This window comes from Equus caballus, chromosome 16 (assembly GCF_041296265.1).
Source record: "Equus caballus isolate H_3958 breed thoroughbred chromosome 16, TB-T2T, whole genome shotgun sequence".
Lineage (NCBI taxonomy): Eukaryota > Metazoa > Chordata > Mammalia > Perissodactyla > Equidae > Equus > Equus caballus.
In genome coordinates, this window is record NC_091699.1 from 12,816,855 (window position 1) to 12,844,186 (window position 27,332).

Below are 27,332 nucleotides of genomic sequence, written 5' to 3' on the forward strand. Positions count from 1 at the left end.
TTCTCAGAGGTGTGGGCTTAGAGCTGTTCCCAGTGTCCTTTATTATCCTTTTAATGTCCATGGGCTCTGTAGTGACCTCCTCTTTCATTTCTGATATTAGTAACTTGTGTCTTCTCTCTTTTCCCCTTAGTTAGCCTGGCTAGAGGCTTATTGATTTTATTGATCTTTTCAAAGAACCAGCTTTTGATTTCATTGATTTTCTCTATTGTTTTTCTGTCTTCAATTTTATTGATTTTTGCTCTAATTTTTATTATTTCTTTTCTTCTACTTCTTTTGGAATTAATTTGCTCTTCTTTTTCTAGTTTCCTAAGGTGAAAGCTTAGATTATTGATTTTAGATCTTTCTTCTTGTCTAATATATACATTCAATGCTACAAACTTCCCTCTAAGCACTGCATCCCACAGATTTTGATAAACTGTTATTTTCTTTTTCATTTAGTTGAAAGTCTCCCTCTTGCGATTTCTTCTTTGACCCCTGTGTTGTTTAGAAGCGTAGTTTACTCTCCACACATTTTGGAGTTTTCCAGCTATATTTCTGCTACTGATGGCTATTTTAATTCCATCGTGGGCTGAGAGCAGACACTGTATGATTTCTGTTCTTTGAAATTTGTTAAGGTGTGTTTTATGACCCAGAGTGTGGTCTACGTTGGTGAACGTTCCATGTGAGCTTGAGGAAACTGTGTGTCCTGCGATTGCTGGGTGAAGCGGTCTGCAGATGCCCGTTACATCCAGTTGACTGTGGGGCTGTGGCGTCAACCACGTCCTTGCTGACTTTCTGCCTGCTGGGTCTGTCCACTTCTGTTAGAGCGGCGCTGAAGTCTCCAGATAGAATAGTGGATTCATCTTTTCCTTGCAGTTCTGTTGGCTTTTGCCTCGTGTATTCTGACACTCTGTTTTTAGGCACATACTCACTAAGGATTGTTATGTCTTCTTGGAGAATCGACCCGTTTATCATTATGTAATGCCCCTCTTTATCTCGGACAATTTTCCTTGCTCTGAAGTCTACTTCCTCTTAAGGGCAGGCTTCATTAAGAAGAACAGAAGAGGGGCCGGCCTGGTGCTGCAGCAGTTAAGTTTGCACGATCCACTTCGGTGGCCCAGGGTTCATTGGTTTGGATCCTGGGTGTGGACCTACCCATCACTAGTCAAGCCATGCTGTGGCAGGCATCCCACATATAAAGTAGAGGAGGATGGGCACAAATGTTAGCTCAGGGCCAGTCTTCCTCAGCAAAAAGAGGAGGATTGACAGCAGATGTTAGCTCAGGGCTGATCTTCCTCCAAAAAAAAAAAAGAACAGAATGCTCTGGCATACTTCAAAATGGTTACCTGCCCACCCCCTACGAGAAGCATGAGAAGACTTTTCTCTTATACTCACTGTGGGGACCTGGTAGGGCCTCAAAGAGCTCTCAAAGAAAACTCACAAAGGTGCGGGCCCCCCATGACTGGTGCCCCCTGGACTGCGTGACTGGCACACCTGTCCACATGAGCCTCTGGCAATTCGTTAGTCACAGTTCAGAGGGTTCTGTTCTAGTGCTGGCTCCTGCAGAGGTAGCTTTCTGCTTTGATAAATTGTGATTCTATGTATCTTTTTCGAAGGTTCTTTTTTTTTTTTTGAGATACAGTTGATATATAACATTATATTAGTTTCAAGTCTACAACATAACAATTAGATATTTGTATACATTGTGAAATGAGCACCACAATAAATCTAGTTAACATCTGTTACCATACACAGTTACAGAATTTTTCTTCCTATGAGAACTTTTCAGATCTACTCTCTTAACTACTTTCAAATACACAATACAATATAGCATTATTAACTACAGTTGCCATGCCATACATCACATCCCCAGGACTTACTTATTTTATAACTGAAAGTTTGTACCTTTTGACCCCTTCACTCATTTTCTCTCCCGCCCCACCACTGTGTTCTCTGCATCTATGGGCTTGGTTGTTTTTTTTTTAGATTCCAAGTATAAGTGAGATCGTATGGTATTTGTCTTTCTCTTTCTGAATTATTTCACCTAGCATAATGCCCTCAAGGTCCATCCTTGTCACAAATGGCAAGATTTCCTTCTTTTAATGCATGAATAATATTCCTTTGTGTATATACATTGTGTGCATATATATATAAACACCACATTATCTTTATCCACTCATCCATTGATGGACACTTGGGTTGCAGCCATGTCTTGGCTATTGTAAATGATGCTGCAGTGAACGTGGGAGTACATATATCTTTTCATGATTCTCTGTATTCCCCTGTCTGTCTCTCCAATTTTGAGGGCAGCTGTTTGCCCTTTGACCTCACTTCTCTGATGGATCCAAGAAGAGTCATTGGTTTTTCAATTTGTTCAGCTTTTTACTTGCTGTTAAGACAAAGTGATGACTTTCAAGCTCCTCACATGCTGGACTGGAAACTGGAAGCCTTTTTTATTTTAACAATATTAGTATTAGCTGGACACATGGTTGCCCAGCTACAGACTACATTTCCCAGCCTCCCTTGCAGCTAGGTATAGCCAATGGGATGAGAGTAGGCGAGATGTGAGCAGAGTGCCTGACCCTTCCCTTCCTCTCTCCTCCTTCCTGTGAGCTGGAAGGCAGATGCAATGCTGGTGAATTGGCTTCCACCGTACAAAGGATGGCATCACTCTAGGGAATGGCAGAGCAACAAAGTGGAAGGAACCTGGGCCTGTGGGTGACCATATGGAGTGGAGCTGCTCTGCCAACCAGGACCACTCACCTCTGGACAGTTACAGGAGAGAAATAAGTTCCATGCTGTTTGACCCAAAGTATTTTGGGATCCTTTAATCAAGTTTGGCCTGTACCATAACTAATCCAGACCCCAAACCCTTATCAAGCCTGGAGTTTCCCAGCCAGAGACAGCTGGCTGTGGTAGAAAGTGCATGAGACATGGGCTCAGAAAACAGGCCTCACTCCAAGCTTGGATGCTAATTTACTGTGTGTTGCTGGGTAGCTCACCTAGCCTCTCTGGGCACCTGTGAATCCTAGTCCACATCATAAACTTGCCTCCAGTGGGATTATGAGCATATGAGTGTGATGATGAATGTTGGCTTATTGGGCCGTGGTAAGAGAGGATTTTCATTAGGAAGCTCCTGAAAATACAGCTTCGTGCAGCTGTAGTCCACAAGCACCCTCTGCCTGCTGACTGCCGATCAGGCAGCCAGAGCTGAGGGCACCTCGGGAACGTCTCTGCCAGCCCCTGTAATTTTTTTATTAGCACATAGTAAGGCTGACTTTTCTGAGAGCAGCTCCCAGTTCTACGAATTTTAACACGTGTGTAGATTCCCGGGACCACAACCACGATCAACATATGGAACAGTCAGCCCCTCCTACTGGGCAGGGGGCACACGTGGGGCTCGCCTGGGTCATGCAGTCATTAGAGGCAGAGCTGAGGGAGTAGGACCCGGTGGGCTCAGGCTAAGCTGAGAGGAGCAAGCTGGGGGCAGCCCCCTCTGCCCAGACCAGCCTCCTCAGTGCCCGGGGACCTTCTCAAACAGACAGGACCAGGGGTGGGGTAGTCCCTCTGTCATTTCCACTGGCCTAGGTCCCTTTTATTCCATGTCCAGAAGAACCATTGGGAAACTGGGCTTTGGGCCTGCACTGCCTGCTTAGGAGCCTGTAGTGGCTCCCCAGTGCCTCAGGCACCCATCCAAGCTGCTGAGCGTCTGAGGCCAGACATGAGGTGAGGCGTTGTCCCGAGCCCGCCCTGTGGCCCCTGCCCTGGCGTGCCTACTGCTCTTGGGCTCCCTCTGGGCACCCCCTTGAGCCTCCCTTCTCCATGGTCCCCCGTCTGTGTTCCCATGGCTCCTCCAGTCCCATAGTGACCCCTTGCTCCTACAGTCCTGCAGCTGCCTCTTTTTCACTCCCCTCCAGCCCACCCTCCACGAGGCAGCTCAGAATCCTCCCACGGCTCCCCATTGTCTGCGGGACCAAGTCCCGATCCTGGTCTGCCATTGAGGCCCCCTGTGACCTGCCCCTGCTACCTCCAGGCCCCTCCCTCACCCCTGCCGTTCCTCCCTGTAGCGTGACCATCCTCCTCAGCTCAGGCAGATGCCTCCTGGCTGGACTCTCATGACACTCTATCTTACCTCGAGTTAGCACTGATTTCACCTACACTGCACTATGTGACAATGTATCTTTTTTTCTCATGAGATTTTAAGGTAGGTGAGGCCAGGCAGCTTGTCTTGCTCCTTCCTGTGACTCCATGAGGCCCAGCACCTACTATGTGCTCAGGAAAGAGGGGATCCGGGTACTAGATAAATGGGGCTTTTTCTGGCACCACACTTTTTGTGCTTGCTGTTACCTCACGTTAAATGCCCTTCCTTCCTCTCTCTGCCCATCTAAATCCTACCTCTCTTCTAGAACTAGTTCAGGGCCAGCCTCCACCAGGAAGCCTGCAGTGATGACTCCCCGCTTTGACTTCCCCCAGTCCTGGTCTTCAACATTTCTGGGGACATGGGTATTTTCCCCTTGGACTAGTGTGACCTGAAGGTTGGGCACAGAGTCTCTGCAGCAGGCACGCTAGTGGGAGGAAGGAGACAGTGCCGAGAAGGGAAGAAAAACTGGGAGCCTAGGGAAGGAATGCTGGGCTGGGCTGGGCAGGAAAGTGGGCACCTCTGCTCTGAGTGCAGGGAGGTGGCAGCAGGTGCAGGCTGATCCAGCAACTACAGGGCTTGAATGTGGACTCTGGCAGCACGAATGCAGGGGCTGCAAGGAAATCTGGGAGGAGCCCAAGGAAGGGATGGCTGCTAGGCTCTGCAGTGTGATGCTCTGAGCTTTGGCCCCACCTCAGAAGGAGTCAGGGCCTCCAGGGTTCCAAGGATGTGATGGTGGCCAGGCTGATCCTGGAGGTTGGTCTGATGGTGGCCAGGCTGATGCTGGAGGCTGGTCTGATGGTGGCCAGGCTGATCCTGGAGGCTGGTCTGATGGTGGCCAGGCTGATGCTGGAGGTTGGTCTGATGGTGGCCAGGCTGATCCTGGAGGTTGGTCTGATGGTGGCCAGGCTGATCCTGGAGGCTGGTCTGATGGTGGCCAGGCTGATCCTGGAGGCTGGTCTGATGGTGGCCGGGCTGATCCTGGAGGCTGGTCTGACGGTGGCCAGGCTGACCAGGGTTCCCACAGGCTGGGGCAGCAAGCTCAGCAGGAGATGAGGAGGGAGCTGGTGAGCACAGGAGCTGCAGAAGCTGGTGCCAAGGGCTCTCTACGCAAGAGCTCACAGCCAGCCAAAGCTTGGTGCAGGGCATCCAGCAAGGCCGAGGGGCCACATATCCCCTCTGGAAGGAAAGAGTGGGTGGGGAGGGCGGCTCAGTCGACTCCCTCTGGCCCGCAGCGCCACTCTCCCTCCTCCCCGGGGCCCTCCCAGCCCTGTCCAGCTATCTCCCTCTCTGTCCCTCTCCTACTGAGTAACCTGGGGAAGGGGCCTTCTGGCACACAATTTCTGACCTCTTCCTTGATGCCAGTGACCATTCTGGGCACTGGACATCCCTGAGCCCTGTGCGGTGATGCCTGGGAGGCCAGCGAGCAAAAGTTTATCACCAGTCAGTCGCCTCATCAGCCTGTGCGGCCTCTTCAGCAGGAACTCGGCCCAGCTCGTCTTGATTTCATCGAGAAATTCGGCTGCCCTGACCTCTAAGCAATGGGGACCTTGTAGCTTAGTGCTTAAGGGAGCGAGGCAAGCCCTCGGGTGTGGCCAGCACTTGACCTCTCCGTGTCTCAGTCTTTTCATCTGTGGAAAGGGTGTCATAACAGCACTTCCTCGCTGGGCTGTCCTAAGGACGTGGGGTTAAAACCACGTGAGGTGCATCCCCAGCGCCTGGCCCACAGGAAGCCCTGTGACTGTGGGAACAAGTCTGAATTGCCCTCCCAGCTGCCCGGTGCGTCTCCCCTGGGTGTCTCCTTCCTTGCTCTTGTCAAATAGCACTTGTAACTTTCTGAAGCCTGTTCCTGACTATACCCTACGCAGGTGGTCACGCAGGAACGAGGGTGGCATTTTGCAGACAGGACACTTAGGACAGAAGGCGCCGGGTCAAGATGCTCTCCAGGCTCTGAAAGATAGGGGAGCTCTCTTACCACATGCGGGGTCCCTGCAAGCGTCCAGTGTGTTCAGCAACATCTTCCCCAGCGCTCTCTTCGATATGTTCTTAAAAAGAAATGGACAGGGCTGGGCTGGACTGTGGCTGTCATGGCCTCATCGGTGGGCGGGACTTGGTGGCCCCTACGGGCTCCTGAGAGTCCCCCAAGTCATCCCTTCCTCGCCCCCGACCCCTAGGCTGGCTGCACTGCTCATGGGCTTCTCAGACTCTTGGTGGGTGGAGCAGTGTGCAGGATCTGCTCCATCAAAGATCACATATGTATGGATCACCGTCTATGTGCCCAAGTAGGCACTTGGGAAATGACCGTGAATAAAGAGCATTTTCACGCATTAGCTCATTTAATCCTTGCAACAACCTATTTTATTATGCTCATTTTAACCTGTGAAAAAAGCAAAGCTGAGAAAGAATGAGAACTTGGTCCTAAGCCATCCAGCTGGCAGGTGGATGAACCAGCATTTGCCCCCAGGCTGCATGGCCGGGAGCTGTGCTGGGGACCACTGCCTCCCCTGTCTGCCAGCGCTGGGCTGCCACTCGGTGACTCTCTCGGTCACGTTGGTCTGGGCCTCAGAAGCTGTGTGTCCTGGGCAGCCTGAAGTGCAGGCAAGAGCCCACTTCAAACCCTGAAGACCTGGGTTCAAATCCTACTTCCACCTCACAGTGGGTATACAATCCTGGCTAAGTTACATGTCTCTGAGAAAGAAAAATTTTTTTTAATGGTTTGTGGGTGCTATTTAGGAACACAATTGATCTCTGTGTTCTAATTTGTCAGCAACCTTGCCCAGGAATTACAATAATTTGCCTCTGGATTCTCTTGGGTTTTCTACATACATGAATATGATATATAATTACGGACAGCTTCGTTTCTTCCTTTCCAATCCTTATGCCCTTTCTTCCTTTTTCTTGTCTTACTGCATTGGCTAAAGCCTCTAGTTGGCACACAAGCAGAGAGGACAGGCATGCCCGTCTTGATTCTATTTCAGAAGGATTTCTTCTTACATTTCACAGTAAGTGTGAGCCTTGCAAGGGGTGGTTGGCCTGAGACGCCTTATCTGGTAAAGGAAAGTCCTTACTGTTCGTAATCTGCTGAGGGGTTGTGTAATAAAAGGAGACTGCTATTGACTTTTCTATATCCAGTGAGATGAATATATTGTTTTTCTCCTTTAATCTGCAATGTGTTGTGTTATGTTAGCAGATTTTTTGACGTTGAATCATCTTTGAATTCCTGGGATAAATCCAACTTGGTCATGTTGCATTTCTTTAAACACTGCTGGTTTGGTTTGCTAATATGTCATTTAATATTTTTGCACCCATGTTTAAATGTGATGTTAGCTTATAATTTTCCCTTCTTGTATTTATCCTCCTTTGCTTTTGAGATCAAAATTACATTAGCATCATAAAATGGGTTATAGAGCCCACCCCTCCTCTGGACGCGCTTCCCTGAGCCTCCATTTCTGCCTCTGGAAAGTGGAGCTGACACGTGCCCCCCACGGCGCCTGACACAGACCAGGGCCTCCCTCCAGGAGCTCCTCCCCCTGCCCTGGCTGTGCCAGCTCCCGTGAGCCTACCAGGTCCCGGAGCCTCTGCAGGAGCTGCAGCACATCCACCAGCTTCTCCTCCAGCAAGGACAGCCTCACTCGCTCCGTCTCCACCATCTGCAGCTCCAGCCTCAAGCGCTCATTCTCTTCCACCTTCTGCTGCAGCTCTGCCTGCAGGGACCAACAGGGGCTCAGCACCCGCCCTGCCGCCCTCTGCCCGTATCTTTGGCACCATCCCCAGGTAGAACCCATGATCTGCCTTGACCCTTTCACAGAGGTCATCTCATCTGGCCCCTTCAGCCTGTCAGGTGACTGGGCAGATAAAACCCCCCTGTCTCCCCAGCCATGGGAGGAAGGCCCAGAGAGGCTGAACACCTGGCCTAAGGCCACAGAGAGTTGGGCTGATACAAGAACATGCATGTTTTATTTTCTAGTCGAGGGACTCCATTCTCCCTTCTCTTCTCTATCCATCTGCCTTCTTTTCTTTTCTTTTTAATATTTTCTTTTTGGTTGCCAACAATAGAAACTGATCTGGCTAGTTTAAACAGAAAGAATTCACTAGCAGGCTAGTGGGTCATTCCCAGAATGGTCTGGCAGCTGGAGAAGCTCAGAAATGGGGCCGCACCAGGGGCTGAGAACATTATGTTATGTTCTCACGTTCTGAGAACAGTGGAACTTCTCAAGCCTCTTGTCCAGGGGCCACAGCCGAGGACACTCTTCAGCCATCCCCTACCTCCCTCAAGATGGAGAGCCCCACGAGAGGCGCCTGACTGGCCCGGCCTGAGTCACTGCCCACACCTGGCTAGGGGCATCAAGACTGTCCCTCCTACCACGACAGCAGAGGGTGGATGCCGGGCAGCCACAGGGGGTCACACGGCCACCCGCCTTCTAAAGCCGGGAGCACAGAGTGAGGCTCCTGGCACTGACAGAGGGAAGCAGAAGCAGTTGAGGGCGTGGTGCCCATGGGCACTCAGGGTCCACTCCAGCGCCTGTGCCCGCTGCAGAAGGGCCTGGAAGGGGCCTGGGAACACAGCCTGCAAACTCCCCTGCCCCCTATTTCTGTGAAATTACTTGGAAAAGGGGTGATACCCACGCCCTTTGGAACTGCACCAGACCCCAGACATGTGAAAAACAGCACGGACGGAGAATGCCAGGTATATAGATACAGAGCTATCTTATATCCAAACCAGTCTGCAGAAGTGCCGTGGGCCGGGGCTAGTGAAATGCCAACTTTCAGGGGCATCCCACCTTGGAGTACTGCGGAGCAGAGCACGGAGGAGAGAGATGAGAACAAAATGCTAAGTGTCCTATGGAAATGGAGACACCTCGATGCGGATGTTGCCTGCCACCCCCCACCCAAACTTTCCTCAGGGGAAGTGTCCCTCCTCCACTTCATCCGACTCTGATGGAGCTGCCAATCACTGAACCTGCCCGCCTACCTGCAACTGGCCGGGGACATGCACTTGACTGAGCCTGGGCCAAGTGGAGTTCTTCCCGGAGATTTAAGGGACTGGGAGTGAGGCTTTTATTGTCCCCCTGGGGTTTCTTAGGTGGGCTGATGGGAACCTAGAGCTGTCTGCGGTCCTGCCCTCCCTTCCCCTACCACTTGAGGTAAGCCTCTCTGAAGTAGGGGAAGTGAGGCCAGCACACCCAGAGAAACACAGAACAGACAGGTGGAGACAATTTAGTCCAAGTCCCTGGATCCAGCTGTGCCTGAAGCTCATCTTCTCAGCTGTTCTTCTGAAGGTGATCTTCCCAGCTCCATGATCTAATAATTTCCTGTTTGGCACTCAAGCTAGTCTGAGATGGATCCTTTAACTTGCAACCAAAATATTCTTCATTAAATCTAAATCAAAGGTAATTAAGTCTCCTCTGCGAGTCTTGGTTTACTCATCTGTGAATGGGGCACAGGACTTGGCTGAGATCCCTCAGGGGCCTTCCAGCTGTGAGACCGTAGAATTGTTCCAGCCCTTTATCTCTGGGGATCAGCTGACCTCCTGCCCAGATGAGACCAGGGTCTTCTGGCTGCAGCCCTGGGTCCCTAGCTGCTCCACCAGCATGGCGATGTGGGCCTTCAGCTCCCCCAGGGCGTTCGCGTGGGTGGTACTGCCAAAGAGGCCGAAGGAGGTCGTGAGTTCCTTGGCCATCTGGTCATCACACCTGCAGCAAAGGAGAGTGCCGGCACTGCAGGAGCTGCTTTCCAGATTCTGCTCCAGCCTCAGAGAGTACGTATTGTCACTGAGTCTGTCTCCTCCTGAGAGCTAAGCCAAGCCATGGCACCCCTCGGCCCAGCACCCTCCCATGGGTCCCTATCTCACTCAGAGGAAAAGCCAAAGGCCTCACCTGATCTACCCTGTGACCTCTCCAACCACCCTCCCCACAACCTCCACTCACTCTGCTCCACCCAGAGTGGCCTCCTGGCTGCCCCTCCAGTGTGCCTCAGGGCCTTTGCACTTGCTCTTCCCTCTTCCTGGAATGCTCTTCCTCCAACACCTGCATTGCTTACTCCCTCATTTCCTTCAGGTGTCTGCTCAAATAGCTCTTTCTCAGAGAGGCGTTCCCAACACCTCCCTCTGCCCATTCCCCTGCTTCACCTCCTTCCCTCACATTTATCATGAGAATAGAGGCTCTAGGAGAGGAGGGCCACTGTCTTGTTTATTGCCGTTTTCCCAGGGCCCCCAAGTTTGCCTGGCACATAGTATGTGCTTAATAAATGCTTGTTACTGACTTTAAAGTTTGGTGATAACAATAACTCTGGAAAATCTACAGCCCTTTACGATATAATAGTAAAGGTCACTGCCCCCATGGTGGGTCTCCTGTGATCAGGCGCCGTTAGGCATTTTATATTGTTGATCGCAAATCCTCACAAACGCCTGGAGCCACACGAGAGCTTTGGAGCGTGTCTTGGCACAGTGGCCAAGGGAGTGAGAGAAAACCAATGGGAATTCAAGCCACCACCAAGTGTGTCTTCACTGACCAACTGGTTTCATCTTCACACACACTGGGGCAGTCCTGTCGCCTCCTCCAAGAGATGAGGGGACAGAGCCTCAGAGGGGCTGGGAGGTGACTGAGCCTGGACGTGAATCAGCCTGGTTGGCCTTCCAAGTTCAAGCTCTGTCACTGTATGAAGGTGTCACGTGGGCTCTGGGCTCCCAGGCCAACTTGTGAGAGCCCATGGCCCACGGCGGCAGGTCCTGGATGATGAGGATCCAGGCTGCCCCAGGGAGAGAAGCCCAAGGTGTCCTGCCCTACATACCATCTATATCATCCTCCAGGAAGCACAGGACATCCTGACCTGATCTGACCTGATCTGATCCGACCTGATTCCTGTCCAAAATATAGGACCACCCGATAACCAGACCCCACCTGCACTGATACCATTTTAACGACTTTTTTACATTATCTTTCCTTTGTCTTGTAAAGAAATAACTTACATACCTATGCCTTAAATTTAGCCATATTCTCAACCCATGTCTGCAGCCCTTCATGGCCCATGGGTCGTGTCCCCATGCTATTCTCTGAATAAAGGAGCATTGCTACCAGACCTTGAGAGTCCAAGAAATGTTTCTTTTACCTCCTCAGCTCGCTGAGCCCGCATTACTGGACACCTGTCCCCAGCAACATACCCACTCCCGCAGCTGGGGAGGTGAGCCAGCAGCATCTTGACCTCGGCTGGTGGCCTCTGTTCCTCCTGCCACTTCTCCTTGTCCTCCTCTTCCTCGTCAGAGGCGGCCTGGCCTTCCACGGAGCGGAAGAGCTGCTCACCCGCTGCTGGAGAAGCACAGGATGTGGGGACAAGGGACAAAAGGAGGGGAACCAGGCAGCCCTCCGCAGGGGGAAGTGCGGGCAGGGCGGGCAGAGGGGAGAGGCCCTGACACCATCTCCCCCTCCTCCAGGCAGCTGCCTCCCCCCATGCCCTGTGAGGTGAGGCCACCGAGGCCTGTGCCTGGCCCAGGAGTGGCGCTGGCCCATCAGAGCCCCTCCCTGGCATTTCACATAGGGACACTGGGAGAGAGAAGCCCTCTTTTCCTTCTCTGCTTTCTAAGATGACACAACAAGCCAGGGCCTGTGTGTGCCCTCAGAGGTGCGCATTACTTCCACTTTAGGACACGGCAATCCCAGCCAGGGAGGCCAGGCCATCTGTCAGGGGCTGGGCTCTGCCGGGCACGGGCACCAGGTTGAACGGATTTTCAACTCTCAGGGAACTGCATGCCTCTAACACCTGGGGGATGTGGAGCAAGGAGTGTCACGTGTGTGACTTCCTGTGACCCAACAGGGCTGTGTCTTTTTGGTGCCCTCCAATCTGACTGAACATCAGAAACCCTGGGCGTCGTCATGGCTGCCCGGTGTCTGGCTGCTGGTGTCAGGCCCCGACTCCGGGAGGCAGCTCCGACTCTCCTTGGGGAGCCCTCCCCTCTCCTCTCCAGTCCACCCCAGCTTGGGGGACATATAAGTCTGGCCTGGCCAGTCAGAGCACAGACTGCCCGCCACGTGACAGGTTCAGGCAGGGCAAGGACCAGCGTGAGCCAAGGAGAGTCAGGCCAGAGTGTGATGCAAACTTCCAGGGAGAGAAAGGCCTCCAGTCCTGCAGCCTGGGAGGTGGAGCATGCGGGTCTGGAGCTCCGGGGCCGTCCTGTCCGGATGAGGGGAGCACCTTCTGCAAAAGGAGTCCACCCAGAGGAGGCCAGGCAGCGGGGGCGGGCGCTCTGTGGACATCTCAGCAGGCCCGAGGCCCACCTGGACTTTTTAATTAATTACGTGGACCAATAAGTTTCCTTTAAGTGGAGGCAGGTCTGGCTGAACAGCCTGCCACTCTCAGAGAGACCACGTCCCGACTGACCCAGCCATGTAACAACCCCCCGAGGGGCACACAGATCTGGGGTGGGCGTGGGCATCGGTATTTTAAAAGGCTCCTGGGGGACCCGGCCCCTTGGCAGGTCTGGGAACACCGGCACAGGTATGCTGATTTGGGCCCCTCTCTGCCTCCTGGCTGTTCCCAGCTGGGCCAACTCAGGGCCCTTCTGTTTTGTCTCAATACAGCGTCCCCGACCCAAGAGAACCAGGGTCGAGGTGACTGTGCCGTGACTTTCTGATCGTGTGGGTTTCCAATATTGATGATTTGTTTTACGTTCTGGGAATTTCCTGATGCTGTATGTGTGCATGTGCATGCGTGCGTGTATAAGCATGTGTATGTGCATGTGTATACACGTCTCTGTGTATACACATATGTATGCGTGCTTGTGTACATGCATGTACATGTATATGTATACGTGTGTGTGCACGCACACATGGGTGTGTGGTGTCATTACTGTCACAGGTATTAACATGGTCCTGGTGCCCGAGGCAGCAGCAGGCGAGGGGCTCTGGGTGGGAGTGATGGCTCCCAGCCGCCCCTGCCCACGAGCCGGGGGAGCCCTGGGGCACCGGCTCAGCCCACTTTTCTCTCCTTTCCTGCTGACTCCGCACTCACCAGGCTCAGGCTTTTAAGATGATGGGCCTCTTTGTGGTTTTCTTGTGGGGTGACCATCCAGCCCCCACTTACACCCTCTGATGACGTGGAGCTTATTCCACCCCAGCTTGCTGGGCGCCCAGCTCACCTCTGCACGCCACTGACGGGAGATAGGCTCTCCCTGCACCGAGTGGGACCTGCCTCCCTGTGTTCTCAGGCCCACAGAGAAGGGCCCCTGTGGGCCCGGAAAGCCCGGCCACAGCAGGTAGGGGGCATGGGGCTCTGTCTGAAAACTGGACGGCAGCATCAGTGCAGCCAGGACCCTGTGAGCAGGGCAGGGGTCCAGCTGGATGGACTGTGAGCCTGTTAGCCAGCGTGAGCGTGCGGGGACCAACCTTCGTCCAGGGCTCTGCTCTCGGAGCTGCCTTCTGACTGCCAGGCTCCCTCTGGAGGGGCGTCTGAGCCTCTGGTCTCACAGTCCTCAGGTTCACTGCTCTTGGCTTCTGGCTCTGGGCTGGCTCGTGGTGAGGCTGGGAGCTGGGTGCCCTCTGACCTGGGGGCAGGGGCAAAACACATATGTTAGAGGGAGAAGAGGACCTGGCCAACGTCTTGCAGGGGAGCGTGGGATGCAGGCCCGCCCTGTTCCGCCTGGATCCTGCACAGGTAAGCTGTCTATGGTATGCCTGAAGGGGACTCTGGGTTATCTCTGTGTCTGACCCTACCGGCTCCCTATCCAGTGGCCGGCATGGTGGAGTCAGCCTTCCACGATCCAGGGCAAGTGCTGGATGCTCGTCCCCCAGCTGCCCTTGAAGCTGAGGCACAGACACGTAACCCAATTTTAGTCAATGGGACCAAAGGCAAAAGCTGAGGAGCCTCTGAAACAGATTTTCATCCCTTATGAAAAAAGAAGGCCAGGGCTGGCCCCGTGGCCAAGTGGTTAAAGTTCCATGTGCTCCGCTTCAGCTGCTTGGGTTCATGGGTTCAGATCCCAGGCGTGGACCTACTCCACTCATCAGCCACGCTGTGGAGGCATCCCACGTACAAAGTACAGGAAGACTGGCACAGATGTTAGCTCAGGGCTAATATTCCTAGAGCAAAAAAAAAAGGAAGATCGGCAATGGATGTTAGCTCAGGGTGAATCTTCCTCACCAAAAAAAAAAAAGAAAAAAGGTCAGAAAAGGAAATGCCCTTACTTCTTGCCTTTGGATATTGTCATGTGAAGAAATGGTGTTTGGAGCTGCAGTAGTCATCTTGTGACCATGAGGAAATGATTGAGAGAATTATAGAGTAGTTGAACAAGAGCCCTAACATCTTTTAGCTGCTGAGTTATCTACTCTGGAGCCACTTGCCTCTGGACTTATTATGGGTAAGATTAAAAAAAAGTCTTCAGGGCCAGCCCTGTGGCCGAGTGGTTAAGTTCACGTGCTCTGCTTCAGCGGCCCAGGGTTTCACCGGTTCAGATCCTGGGCGCAGACATGGCACCACTCATCAGGCCATGCTGAGGCGGCGTCCCACATGCCACAACTAGAGGGACATACAGCTAGAATATACAACTATGGACTGGGGGGCTTTGGGGAGAAGAAAAACAAAAAAGAGGAAGATTGGCAACAAATGTTAGCTCAGGGCCAATCTTAAAAAAAAAAAAGCCTTCATTTTTTCAGTTACTTTTTTTATTGCTGAGGAAGACTCACCCTGAGCCAACATTTGTTGCCAATCTTCCTCTTTTTTTGCATATGTGAGCCGCCGCCACAGCATGGCCACTGACAGGTGGTGTAGGGCCACACCCAGGAACCACACCCAGGCCACCACAGCAGAGTGAGCCGAACTTAACCTCTGGGGCACCAGGGCTGCCCCCTCTCGGTTACTTTTAATTACATGTTCTATTCCTCGTCCCTGAAAGCTTTTAAATGAATCATCTCTCCTCTTCGGGCTTGGAGAACCTACTTCATCATTATCAATCAGGTTCCTCACTTTTTGAATATTCATTTTCCACGTCCCTGCAGTTACAAGGTCAGGGAAAAACGAAAACAGTCTATCATAATATGAAAATACTGACTCGTGAACCGGCCCCTTACTAAACTAGTTCTCAGTGCCCCCCCACCCTTTTACACCAACAGCTGTCCCCTCACTCGTCTCTTCAGCATCTGCTGTTATTGATCTCTCCCTGTTTGTCAGACGTGACCCAAGACAGACAGACTGCAAGGTGAACCTGCACATCTTGACAAAAGGGAGCTTCTGTGATGTCGATGAAGGGCATACTGGAGAGCTGCGTGCATCCCAGGCGGAACCAGTGATGTGGGGGCGTGGCAGAGCTGGACCAGTTTACAAGTGAAGAGAAAATCACCAGGATGAGGAGCGGCCGGAGCACCAAAGAGGCTCACAGGACTGGGAAGAGCCCTGAGAAAAACTAAGGAAAGTCTCAAATACTTTTGCAGAAGGGACCCTCCTCATGATTAAGCTGCAAAAATAAAAAAGCATAAAGTTAAGGATGCACCATTGTGTTCCCACATAGTTTTGTTGGAGAAAATATTCCAAAAGGAATAATAAACCCTGAATCATCCTATGTATACAAATTAGTGCACTGTATTTCAGTCATGAAGATTACTTTTTATTTCTTTTTTTTTGAGGAAGACTGGCCCTGAGCTAACATCCGTGCCCATCTTCCTCTACTTTATATGTGGGACGCCTGCCACAGCATGGCTTGCCAAGCGCTGTGTAAGTCTGCACCCGGGATCTGAACTGGTGAACCCTGGGCCGCTGAAGTGGAACATGTGAACTTACCTGCTGCACTCCCGGGCCGGCCCCCGAAGACTATTTTTTTAAATGAATGAAAAATTAAACATAGAATTACCATATGATCCAGCAACCCCACTTCTGGGCACACACCCGAAAGAACTGAAAGCAGGGACTCAAGCAGATACGTGACACCCATGTTCACGGCAACACCATTCACAGTAGCCGAAAGGTGGAAGCAGCCCAGGCGTCCATCGGCAGACGGACGGAGAGACAAAGTGGGTCAGTTCATGCAACGCAGCATCGTCAAGCCCCAAAACGGAAGTTCTGACACATACCACATGGATGAGCTTTGAAGACATCATGCTACGTGAAATAAGCCAGTCACAAAAGGACAAATGCTGTCTGATCCCACTCATGAGCAGTCAGATCCACAGAGACGGAAGGTGGAATGGGGGTGCCAGGGGCTGAGGACGGGGTGGGGAGTTGGTGTTTCATGGGGACAGAGCTGCAGTTTGGGAAGATGAAAGTTCTGGAGATGGATGGTGGCGATGGCTGCGCACAATGTGAGTGTACTCAATGCTGCTGAAGTGAACACTTAAAAGTGGTTAAAATGGTAAATTTCATGTTATGTATGAATTTTACCATAATTTTTTTAAAAAGAAAGAACGAATAGTTGAAAATACCACCTGGTTTTATCAAATAAATAGAACAATAAACTCACTTTAATACATTTTGGGTTTATTTTTCAAGTTAAAGTCTCAGTCAAACCTTGCAAACACACATGCCACTCTCTTTGGTCCCATTTTACGTGGATCCACTTTAGTGGCTTTCTCAGGACCAAACATCGTTGGAAAACAAGGACCCTTGTACTCAGTTCAGGAGTCGCTATGTGGAGTCACCCGCCAGTTCCCAGACCCACACAGATCCACTGTAAGGGGAGAAGCCACACAGCACCCAGGAGGGCCAGACAGGGATGAAGTGAGGTCCTTGGTTCTGAACCCAGTGCTGCCAACAGGGAGCTGGCAGTGGGTCATGGGCCCATCTTGCAGGGGGCCACTGCCGGGGTTCTCATGGTCAGCCTGTGGAAGCAGGCAGAGGAGCTGGGAAACCATCCGCTGGCAGCAGTTCCGCGGGCCATGGGCATGTCCATCCGTGAGACACAGCAGCGGCTTCAGTGTGACTGGAACACCAGGAGGAGGCACCGCGGAGAGGCCAAGCCGGGGGGGGGGGGGGGCGCCCAGGGTTGGTCCGGTAGACTCAGCATCCAGAGGACTGTCTGCTGAGCCAATCAAGAAGGGATCTGCGGGGCTGGCTGCACTCGAGGCTTGGGGTGGGGCATCGGCCATCTGTGGCCGTGCAGCACCAGCTACCCTGGGTGACAGCTCCAGCTATCTCGCCTGCTCACCCTCTCCCACTGCAGGCGGCTCGCCTGCTCAGAGGAGGATGTGGCACGCGGCCCCTGCCCAGGCTGACCACCACAACCCCACCCCTGGTACCGTGGTTGCTCCAGGGCTGCACAGGCAGCCAGTGAGACACAAGGCGCTGTCTGCTGGCGTTTCCGCCAAACTGAAGCTTTTTCTCCGCTTGCCAACCCACTTGCTCCCTGCCTGATGAGGTGTGAGGATGACGTTGGGAGCTGTGATAGCCATTTGTGACTCTCAGGGGACAGGCTGGAGATGCTGGGGGCTACAGGTAGAGCCTAAAGATGACGGGCAATAGAAACTGGCTCCTTATTAACATTATCCGAATTGCTGGATCAGGCTCTGCCTGAAGCCAGGGCTAACTAAATGTTTGCGTCTTATGAGCCAATAAGTTTGACTGATAAAGTCTTGAATTCAAGCTCCCCCAGTGCAAGCCGAGAATGAGGATGTGGCTTGGCAGCAGTCAATGTGAAAACCCCCAGGGGGGGATTTTTGTTTCAGTGTGAAACTGTGTGACTAGAACTTAGGCCATATTAGTCAAGGTCTAACTGGGGAGGTGACTGTCCCTCTCTACTCCAGAGGTTCAGATCACAGCCTGAAGAAGAGAAAGCACAGGGGTATAAGGTTATTGTCTCCAAGAATCAAGGGTGGTGGTGAGTAGCCTCTTATATGGCCTCAGAGGGCAGTGTGTGGCCAGGATGGGGGGGAGGGTGGGGAGCAAAAATGAGAGTTGGAGAGTCAAAAGGAGGCAGTTTTAGCTCACTTTGAGGAAACACTTTCTCACAAGGACTGCTGACCAAGAATGGAAAGGGCTGCCTTACAGGTAGTGAGCTTCCTGGCAGAAGAGGTATGCAAGCAGGTAAGGGACTTTAATGGGTGGAAGTTGGAACAGAGTTGAACTAGACAATATCTAAGTCTTCCCAAAATGAAAAGTTTCTTCTTTTTTCCTCTAAATTATTTAAGGGCTTCAACAAGTAAAATGAGATGGAGGAAGAGCCTTTATTTAAGTTTCCTGGCACAGAGTGGCCTGGGTAGGCTGGATTTCTACCCTCCCTACTCCCCAAGGCATCAACAACAAGGAGAACTCCATTCTCCAGAGGGCTTCCTAGGTGCCAGGCCCTGCTCTCAGCGCCTTTGACGTTTTCCTCACCACAGCCCCACGGCGGCGGAGCACAGAGAGCTGGAGGAACCTGCTCAAGCCACATTGCTCGGAAATGGAGGAGCTGGGATTTCAACCCAGGCCCGCGGCTCGAGGCCGCCCCTGAGTGGCCCTGCCAGGCGGCGGGAGGGGAGCCGGAAGGCAGGCTGTGGAATGCCCCAGCCCAGCTGCTGTGCTCGTCAGGTGCCTAGAGGTCACCTGCAAGGAGGCCGGGCCGAGGGGCCGCCCAGAGCAGGGTTTGGAGAGCGGGATAGATGAGGATGCAGGGTGGAATTTTCCCAGAAGCAAAACGTGGCTGCAGAGAAAGCGTGCTTCCCCAGGGAGTCCGGGGGTGCTGCTCCCGTCCAGGAACTGGTGTTGACCCGCCTGTCACTGCGCCTCTTTGCCGCATCGGTCTGCAGGGCCACTGGCACAACCACACAGATGTGCTGCGTAGCTCCACCTTAAAACAAACAAAAATGCCCCTCCCGGCCTGCGGCCGCGCTACCAGCCCTTCCTCTGTCCACTCGACAGCAGAACGTGCCGCAAGAGCCGCCTCCACTACACGGCCACTGCAGTCCACGTGGCACCCATCACTGCCACGCTGCCGGTCCAAGGCCGTCCCTCAGCGCCCGGGCCCCTGGCCTCGGAGAAAGCGCTGGCCACTCCATTACTGCCCACCCCCCGCCCCCCAAACTTCCTTCCAAGGCCTCCAGGAGCCGGCTCAGCACGCCCTGGCACTCCTCCTAGTCTGCGTTGCCTTTCCTCCTCCCCAACCCGGCCCCGAAGTGCTGGCATGCCCTCCACCTGAGGCCCTCTCCCTTTGGGTCCATTCACTCTGGAAGGGGCTCAGTCAGTGCTGTGTCTTTCAGCGCCAACAACTGCCAAAGTCACCTCCAGCCCTGGCCTCTCAGCTCCCCCAGCTTCAAGGCGGCCTTGGTGTCTCCACCTGGATGTCCCACAGGCCTCCCAGATGCCTCCCAGCATCCTTGTCTTCTTCCATCGGCTCCCCCTGCCTCCCCCTAGTGGAAAGTGCCATCTCCCACTCGCCAGAGTGGCCATTGGGTCTGGCCACCTGGAAGTCATATGCGAGGGCTCAGAGTCGGCCCCGGCGCTCAGTTCCAGCCCAGAGCCCAGCCCGGGCGCTGCAGCGAGAATGCCTGGCAAAGAGCCACCGTGCACCTGCTCTTTTCTGGCACCTTCTATGCGGGGGGGCGAGGCGGCGGGAGGGAGGAGGAGGGAAGGAGCGAAGCCCCTGCCCGCAGCAGACCTTTGGGAGGAGAGTGAGCGACCCATTGCTCTTTAGGGCCATGCCCAGTGGACTCAGGGTCAGACCGCCACACAGACAAGGAGGGCGCTGGGTCTGCAGAGCAGGGAAGGCATCCTGGAGGAGGCAGGACTTGTGGCCGAGCAGAATGAAAGAGGCTTGGGTGGAGGAACATGCAGCAGGCATGTTTGGGGACAGATGGGGGCAGCAGGGCCAGTGTGGAGAACTCACAGAGCAGACAGGAATGGGCTGGAAAAGGTGGGAGACAGGCGGGACAGGCCCCGACTGGGCATCCTACTCTGGGCTGGGCCTTACGTGTGCTCTTTTGGAAAATGTTCATACCCGGAACTTAGGAGGTTGATGTCTCTCAGAGTAATCACAGAGGTCGTTGGGGCAGAGCAGGAATCTGGCCCTGGGTCGCCTGACCTGGTCCTGTGGTCCCACTTCCTGTTCCTTGGGGCTGTGGAAAGTCTCGCCCTTATTTATCCCAGAGCTGGTGGAAGCCAGTGGAGATCTGCATGTGTCAGGTTGAACCATGTGGAATTGCTCATTTTTACTGCTGCTGACGTGCGAAAGGCAATTTAAAATGGTTCGATCTAATAGGACACGTTTGCACAATGTTTCTTGATTGACTAGCAGCAAATCTGTCACTGTAGCAGTGGGTATCCTGGTTTGTGAAAGGGTTTGTTAGAATTTTCTGGGCCTAGAAGTCTGACCGCCATTGTGTCCTGGGACTGGACCACATGGCCCAGTGGTTTAACTAGGGTTTCCCATAAGAATGGGTTCCCTGGGTTGGCTCTGGGGAGGAGAAAGAACAGTGTGGGGCCGGGGCAGAGAGTCAGTGGTGGCCTCACTGGGTGGACGGAGCGCTGTGGCCCCTCCTGACCTGCAGGCCCAGCTTCCTTGAAACTCCAGCCCCAAGGTCACCGAGCTGGCCCTGCAACACGTTACATTTCCACCCTCCGCTCCCACCTCCAGGCCATCAGCAGTTGCTATCATGGCCATTTTCTGGAAGACAGGTCTGACCCTGCTCCGAAGCCTTCTGTGGCTTCGCATGACCAAGCAGAAAAGTCCAGATGCTCTGGTATTCAGTCCCTCCACAAGGCAGTCTCTGAAGTTATGAAGCAAAGACCCTCAGGAAGAAAGAACATAAGTTGTTCAGGAGGGTCCCACGGGTGGGGAGAAGCGCCTCGCCCCCTTCCTGCCTCCAGTTCTGCCCTCCAGTCTCCACTCTACTCTGGCCACTGAAGGGAGCAGAGGCTCAGCGTGGAGCCTGTCTGTCTTCCTTCAAACTGCTTCAGTGGCTCCCTATGGCCCACAGAATGAGCTCCAATGTCCTTAACACAACACTGAGGGGCCTCCAAGATCCGACCCAGCCAGTCCTCCAGCCTCATCGCTGGTGAAGAGCCCCGGGCGTGACACAGCCGGACCCACTAAACTCCGCCCTCAGGGCCTTTGCACATGATAACTACAGCCAACAGCTATACGGCCTTCCTCTGTGCCAGACACTGCTCCGAGTGCTTTTATGCAAACAAACCCATCCGCTCCTCCCAGTAACCCTAAGAAGGAGTCATTCCCATTACCTCCATTTTACAGATGAGGAAACTAAGGTGCAGAGAGCTGGAGTAACTTGCCCAAGACCACAAAGATTCCTCCGCCTGCAGGGTGCACCCTTACCCCAGCCAGTTCTGCCCGGCAAATCCTACTGGCCTTCCCTCCTCGTTTCCCGATGCAAAAGTGACTTCCTGTCAGAATTCAACCTCTCCCTCACCTGGACTCCCAGAGCGCATGTGGTCTCATGTGGCCTGTTGTGCTGTGTCTCCCTCACCAGACTGGGATTTCCTTGAGGGCATTCAACACAGGGACAGCGCGGCCCAGGAAAGATTTGCTGAGTGAATGAATGAGGGAATGAATGAATGGCACAATTGGCAGCAGTTCAGGCGAGGAAAAGGAAGGTTAGGTCAGGCTGGAATGAGCCCCGAGCCTGGGTGGGCATCCCAGGTTCCTCCCATCACCTGCTCTTGGATTGTTCCAGAAAGGACAGAGAGGAGAGCACTGGCTTTGGAGCCACCAGACCCGGGTCGAGTCCCAGCCCTCACTTCCTGGTTCCTGTGGGCTTTTCCCTGTGGAATGGGGCTAATGGCCGGCCACTGCCCAGAGGGGGCCCTCGAGGTGAGAGATTATGTGGACTTTCCCAAACGGCAGACTTTGCTGGTCACGAGTCCTACTGTTTACTAATCCAGATTCCCTTTAGTACAAACATTATCATGTACAGTGAAAAGCCAGTATCTCTTGCCTTAAATAGAAAGTATCCAGAAAAATACATAAAATGACGATGTAACAAGGATAGTCAAGTCTACCTAAGTCTCGTTTTCCGTCTGCCTCCGAATCCAGGCTGTTCTCTCTCTATTATAAAGGAGGGTGGCACTGTTAGGCGGTATGAGGGTTTACTCGTTCCAAACCACGACCCAAGAGGACCGGGACTGAAGAGGCTTGGCGAAGGGCCCGCGTCCACCCCCTGCCACACCTCTGGGCCACTTTCCTTTGGGCCCTGGAGGGACCGGGTTGGGGGGCTTCTGTGACCTGCAGAGAGCCTGTCACTCAGCAGGCACTGCGGAGGCGCCTCCCTCCCAGCTCCAGGCAGTTCTGGGGAAAGGTGGGGCCCGCGGCTGCCCACTGTCCTCTCTTACCCTCTCTTCTGGACAGGCCTGAGTCCTCGTGGGCGGCTGGGCGTTCCCCCCAGCTGGCCACATCTGCACACCGCCTGCAGCCCCAGGGGAACCTCTGATGTCTTTCTCCGCTGGAGGCCAGTGGCCACATCTGGCCCCCAGCCCAGCGGCTTACACAATCTGATGAGGGCCAGATGTTGCTCCTCCCTTCCTCCAGTCCCGCCAGCTCCTGGCTCCTGCCTCAAGGTCGTCAAAGGACAGATCCCTCCCTCACTCTGGGACACAAAGAGAAGGGTCCCCGGAGCGGCCAAATCCGGGTTCCACCCACAGGACCATGGCTGTGTGGTGTGACCCTCCACAACCTCCTCTGCCTCTCTGAGCCTCCATCTCAGCCCACTACTCAATCGTCAGGAAACACCGATAGGCCCTGGGGTTCCGTGAAGACGAAACGAAATGACACGGTGCTTCTAAATGCGTGCTGCTCCGGCCTCCACTGGTGCTCCAGGCGGTTTTAGGTGGCACTCAGATGAACAGGGTGTGTGTGTTTTAAACAGTTAAGCATTTATTTTAACATGTACTAAAAACAATGAGCACAACAAACCATTTTAGTTTTACATTTATGACTGTGATATAACTCCCTTTTAAATAAATTTCTCTAAGTAAAAAGAATGAGGTGATTTAAGGGAAAATATTCATTGAATAATAAATATAAAATAGGTGCTCTGCAGATATGGCAAAAAATGACATGGATCCTTGGAGGGAGTCTGAAGTTTGGCCAGTGCTTGGACTCCCACACAGCAAGCTCTGGGCACTGAGAGCCGAGCTCTTCTCCCATCCCGCAGCCGCTCATTCTGCCCCCTCAGCAGAGGACGCCCACTCTAATATACTGACACCCTTTTTTATTAATGGATTTTTTTTTTTTTTTGAGGAAGATTAGCCCTGAGCTAACTTCTGCTGCCAATCCTCCTCTTTTTGCTGAGGAAGACTGGCCCTGAGCTAACATCTGTTCCCATCTTCCTCTACTTTATATGTGGGACGCCCACCACAGCATGGCGTGCCAAGCGGTGCCATGTCCACACCTGGGATCCGAACCGGCGAACCCCAGGCCACCGAAGTGGAATATGTGCACTTAACTGCTGTGCCACTGGGCTGGCCCCTATTAATGGATATTTTAGAATGTTCCTGTGCTACTCCAAATGAGATGAATAAATAATATATCCTACCTTTACATATACTTTGAAAAAATTAATGTAATGCTCTAACAGTTGTTTAAAGGAGAGAGAAAGATGTTTGATAATATACATTTCAATATGTAAATACTCAGACATAGTGAAGTTTTTAGATGCTTAAACCTACTTATAATGGGTAAGTTTTAATTTAAGAGAGGTAAGGTAATATTCAATTGAATGTTGTTGACACTCTTTCCCTATATTTGAAATTTGAAACAAGAGCTAAGAAAATATATTCAGATAGAGAGATGGATGGATAGATGAATGGATGGATGGATAGCTGGACGGATGGATGGATGGATAGATACACAGATAGACAGACAGAGACTCACTGGGACACAGCATAATGGATACCAGTAGACAAAGGCATTCCTTCCCAGCTGGTTAAACACCACAAGTGTTGTCACTATCTGTGATGTGGTTCTGAAATGACAAGCAACTCCTGGAAAATTCCAAACAAAAAATAATAGAACCTTTCCTCATCCCACACAGCATTGCATTCTTGGAAAATTCTTTGTACATTAAAACTGTTCAAAAAAAATTGTGTTTATATGTAAAGCAGAGTTCGATTCTAGTCTCAGATAATTACGGTGAAAGCAAGTTTTTCAGAGAGCGCACGTCCAGCAGGACATCTGGCAGTTGTGTGGGTGCAGGGCGATTCTGCGTGCACAGGACCTGCCTGGAGGCTGGTATCCCCGGCAGACCCCCCAAGCATCAGGAATCCTGTCCCCTTAGTCACTGAGACAAACTCTCCCTCCCCCCCAACTTCCAGAATGTCTCTGAGGGAAATACTTGTCCCGTGAAGATGCCCTGGCTCCAGGCCGCCTAACTGTGGGACTCGTGGATTTGGACTCAGAGGGTGCCAGGTCAGCCAAGCGGCCCCCGCCCACGTCCCCAGGGAAGGGTGGTGTCCAGGGTCCCCATTTGCCAGGGTCTGGCTGGCCTGCAACCATCCTGCCCCCTCTCCATGTGGCCTCTGGGTTCACACGGCCACACAGGATGGGGGACCTGGCTTACTCCTGGGCCACCTCTCAAGAGAGGGTGCCTTCATCAAGTCCCTTCACCTTCCTGAGACTCAGCTTCCCTGTCTCTGAAATGGGAGTAAGGCCCCCCAGCTCCTGGAACGAGAGGGGTTAAAGGAGGGCTCTATGTGCCCGGCACTGGCACTCAACAAGTGCTAGCTCCCATCCTCTGTTCACAGCATCCTCCTTGTCCACCTTTCCTTCTCTAGTCTCTTCTTTTTTTTCCATCAAAAACCTCAAATAAATGCTTGAGTTTCAGTAGCGGTAGTCGGACAGTTTCTTAATCTGACCTGTGCTTGTCTAATATGGCAGCCACTAGCCACAGGTGGCTACTTACATTTAAATTAATTAAAATTAAATAAAACTGAAAATCCAGTTCCTCAGCAGTACTAGCCATCCACGTGCTCAGCAGCTGGCTGTGGCTTGTGGCTTCCATCCCGGGTAGCGCGGATGCAGACCTCTTCCATAATCACAGCGAGTTCTATTGGACCGTGCTGGCCCAAAGGTTATATTAAAAGCTAAATAGTACACAGTCATTTTTCCTGGAACTATAATTCTCACTTGAAACCTACCAGTTCAATTCACTATTACATTCATGCAGTGACAGGCCTGCTTAGCCTGCGATTATCTGAAGTAGAGCTTGACTCTTGTATGTAAAAACACAAAACAGACCACAAGCGAGGCTCCTGCCAGAGTCCCAGGCCCCCACAGGAGGCATCTGCCTGGAGATCAGACACTAGGATGCACGCGGATGAGGGATGCGACTGGCCTTCGACATCCACACGAGTGACGAGCGCCACCCCGCGTTACACAGAGAAGACGCAGGTGGGCTCCCATCTACACCACCTGAAAGCGTGGACTCAGGGTGGATTCAAGACTAAATCTGAAGGGCAGAATTAAAACAGAAGAACATACAGGGGAAAAGCTTCCTGACCTAGTGGTGGGGGGCAGCTCAAATAAAAATTCAAAAGCAAAAATCATAAGGCCAAAAAGATTTGGTGAGTTTGATTATGTCAAAGAACACACTGGAGCCGGCTGCTTCCCCGTGCCCAGTTACGTCCAGGTCCGCTCTGACCCAGCAACTCCCCCCGGGGCGTGTGCTCTGGGGAAGTTCTCGCCTCAGCCTGCAGGGGGCATGAGAAGATGCTCATCAGCGTCATCGGGGAGGCACAGGCAGCCTGGGGCCGCCTCTGGGCGTGGGCGGGGGGGCCGCCAGGAGGGGAAGCAGCGTGCAGATGTGCACACTGCAAATGCACCTGAACACACCGCGCTGAGTGAAGCCTGCCAGTGGCCGAGTGGGACACACAATACAGCACAATTTACATAAACAGAAAGGAGACACAAACACACACTGTGCAAGAGCACACACCAACAAGGAGACACACAGAGGTCACACGAAAATGGGTGCCTAGAGGGCAGGGAGGGGAACAGGGCGGGGAAGTCGAGAAAAGCCATTCCTCCCCACACCCTAATCCAAGCCTCTGGCTCAGAATACCTCAGTATCCGAATGGCAGAATAAACGGCCACCAATGACCCGCAGAGCGGTCGCAGGACACGCCTGTTTAACTCAGGGGTTGGCAAACTTTCCTGTGGAGGGCTGGACAGCAAAGGTTTCAGGCTTTGCAGCCCACATGGTCACCGCAGCTACTCCGCTCAGCTGCTACAGTGGGAGAGCAGCCAGGGCTGAGACAGACACAAACGGACACGCTGCGTTCCAATAAAGCTTTATTTATGGACACCAAAGTTTGAATTTCAAGAAATTTTTGTGCGTTAGGAAACAGTATTCTTTTTTGAGTTTTTCCAATCATTTAAAAATGTAAAAATCATAGCTTGCACACTTTACAAAGATAGGCACGGGGCTAGATTTGCCCCATGGGCTGTAGTTTGCTACCCCCGACTTGACTGCTGGCAGCTGCCCCGGTGGACGGAGTTCAGTCCAGGGAAACGCGTTTAATCAGCCTGGGGAACTTCCACTCCACGGCCAGGCAGCACCTTCTGGATTTGCTAAGAGCACAGAAAGTCATTAAAGAACAAAGCACCCAGCTGGCTGGAGGTAGAAGGACCCCCTGCAGGGCGGGACCCTCCTGAGAGGCGGACAGCGCACCCATCTGGGTGAGCAGAGGAAGAAGAACCCCTGCGGGGCGGGACCCTCCTGAGAGGCGGACAGTGCACCCATCTGGGTGAGCAGAGGAAGAAGGACCCCTGATGGGCGGGACCCTCCTGAGAGGCGGACAGTGCACCCATCTGGGGGAGCAGGGGAAGGACCCCTGAACTTCACCTTTCCTTCTGGAGAAACGTCTGTCTCACCTGCCGGCGCCAGGTTACTGCGGGGGTAGGCAGAGCTTCTAGGAATGACCCTCCAGGTTCCACACACAAGTACTGCAACCTGCGAGGGTGGTGGGACTCATGCCCATGGTGGTTTTATGTCACACGGTACAGCTGACCCCGCGCCGAGACAGCATCCCCTTCTAGTCACATGCATCCCTCTGAAAGCAGAGAACTTTCTCGGCTGGTATAGAAGAGGAAGTCAGGGAGATGGGAAGCGTGAGAAGGACTCCATCCTTGCTGGGTGGGAGATGGATGGGGCCACAGGAATGGAAGGCAGAGGGCGGCCCCTGGCTGAGCACCATCCGGGAAAGCGGGATCTCAGTCCTACAACCACAGGGAACTGGATTCTGCCAACACCTGGATAAGCCTGGAAGCAGATTCTCCCTCTGAGCCTTTGGACCGGCCAAGGACACTTGATTTCAG

The 27,332-nt window shown here is 52.9% G+C and overlaps 1 protein-coding gene across 4 annotated transcripts in view; it reads right to left on the reverse strand.

Annotated features, from left to right (window-relative positions):
- Positions 1-2,780: 2,780 nt before the first annotated feature.
- EFCC1 (EF-hand and coiled-coil domain containing 1) overlaps positions 2,781-27,332 on the reverse strand; it is a 41,227-nt gene continuing 16,675 nt past the window's right edge. Inside the window, exons 3-8 of one of the 4 annotated variants that reach the window (XR_011426781.1) lie at positions 13,495-13,652; positions 11,277-11,418; positions 9,090-9,810; positions 7,681-7,821; positions 6,093-6,162; positions 2,781-5,296 (exon numbers count right to left, since the gene is read on the reverse strand). Coding sequence is in view for 2 of the 4 variants with exons in the window: in XM_023619874.2 (XP_023475642.2) it covers positions 5,160-5,296; positions 6,093-6,162; positions 7,681-7,821; positions 9,645-9,810; positions 11,277-11,421; positions 13,495-13,652 (817 nt within the window). In the remaining 2 variants the exon portion in view is untranslated. Of the gene's footprint in view, positions 5,297-6,092; positions 6,163-7,680; positions 7,822-9,089; positions 9,811-11,276; positions 11,422-13,494; positions 13,653-27,332 lie in introns of all 4 variants that reach the window. The other 3 variants (XR_011426780.1, XM_023619875.2, XM_023619874.2) reach the window with 3 other exon arrangements.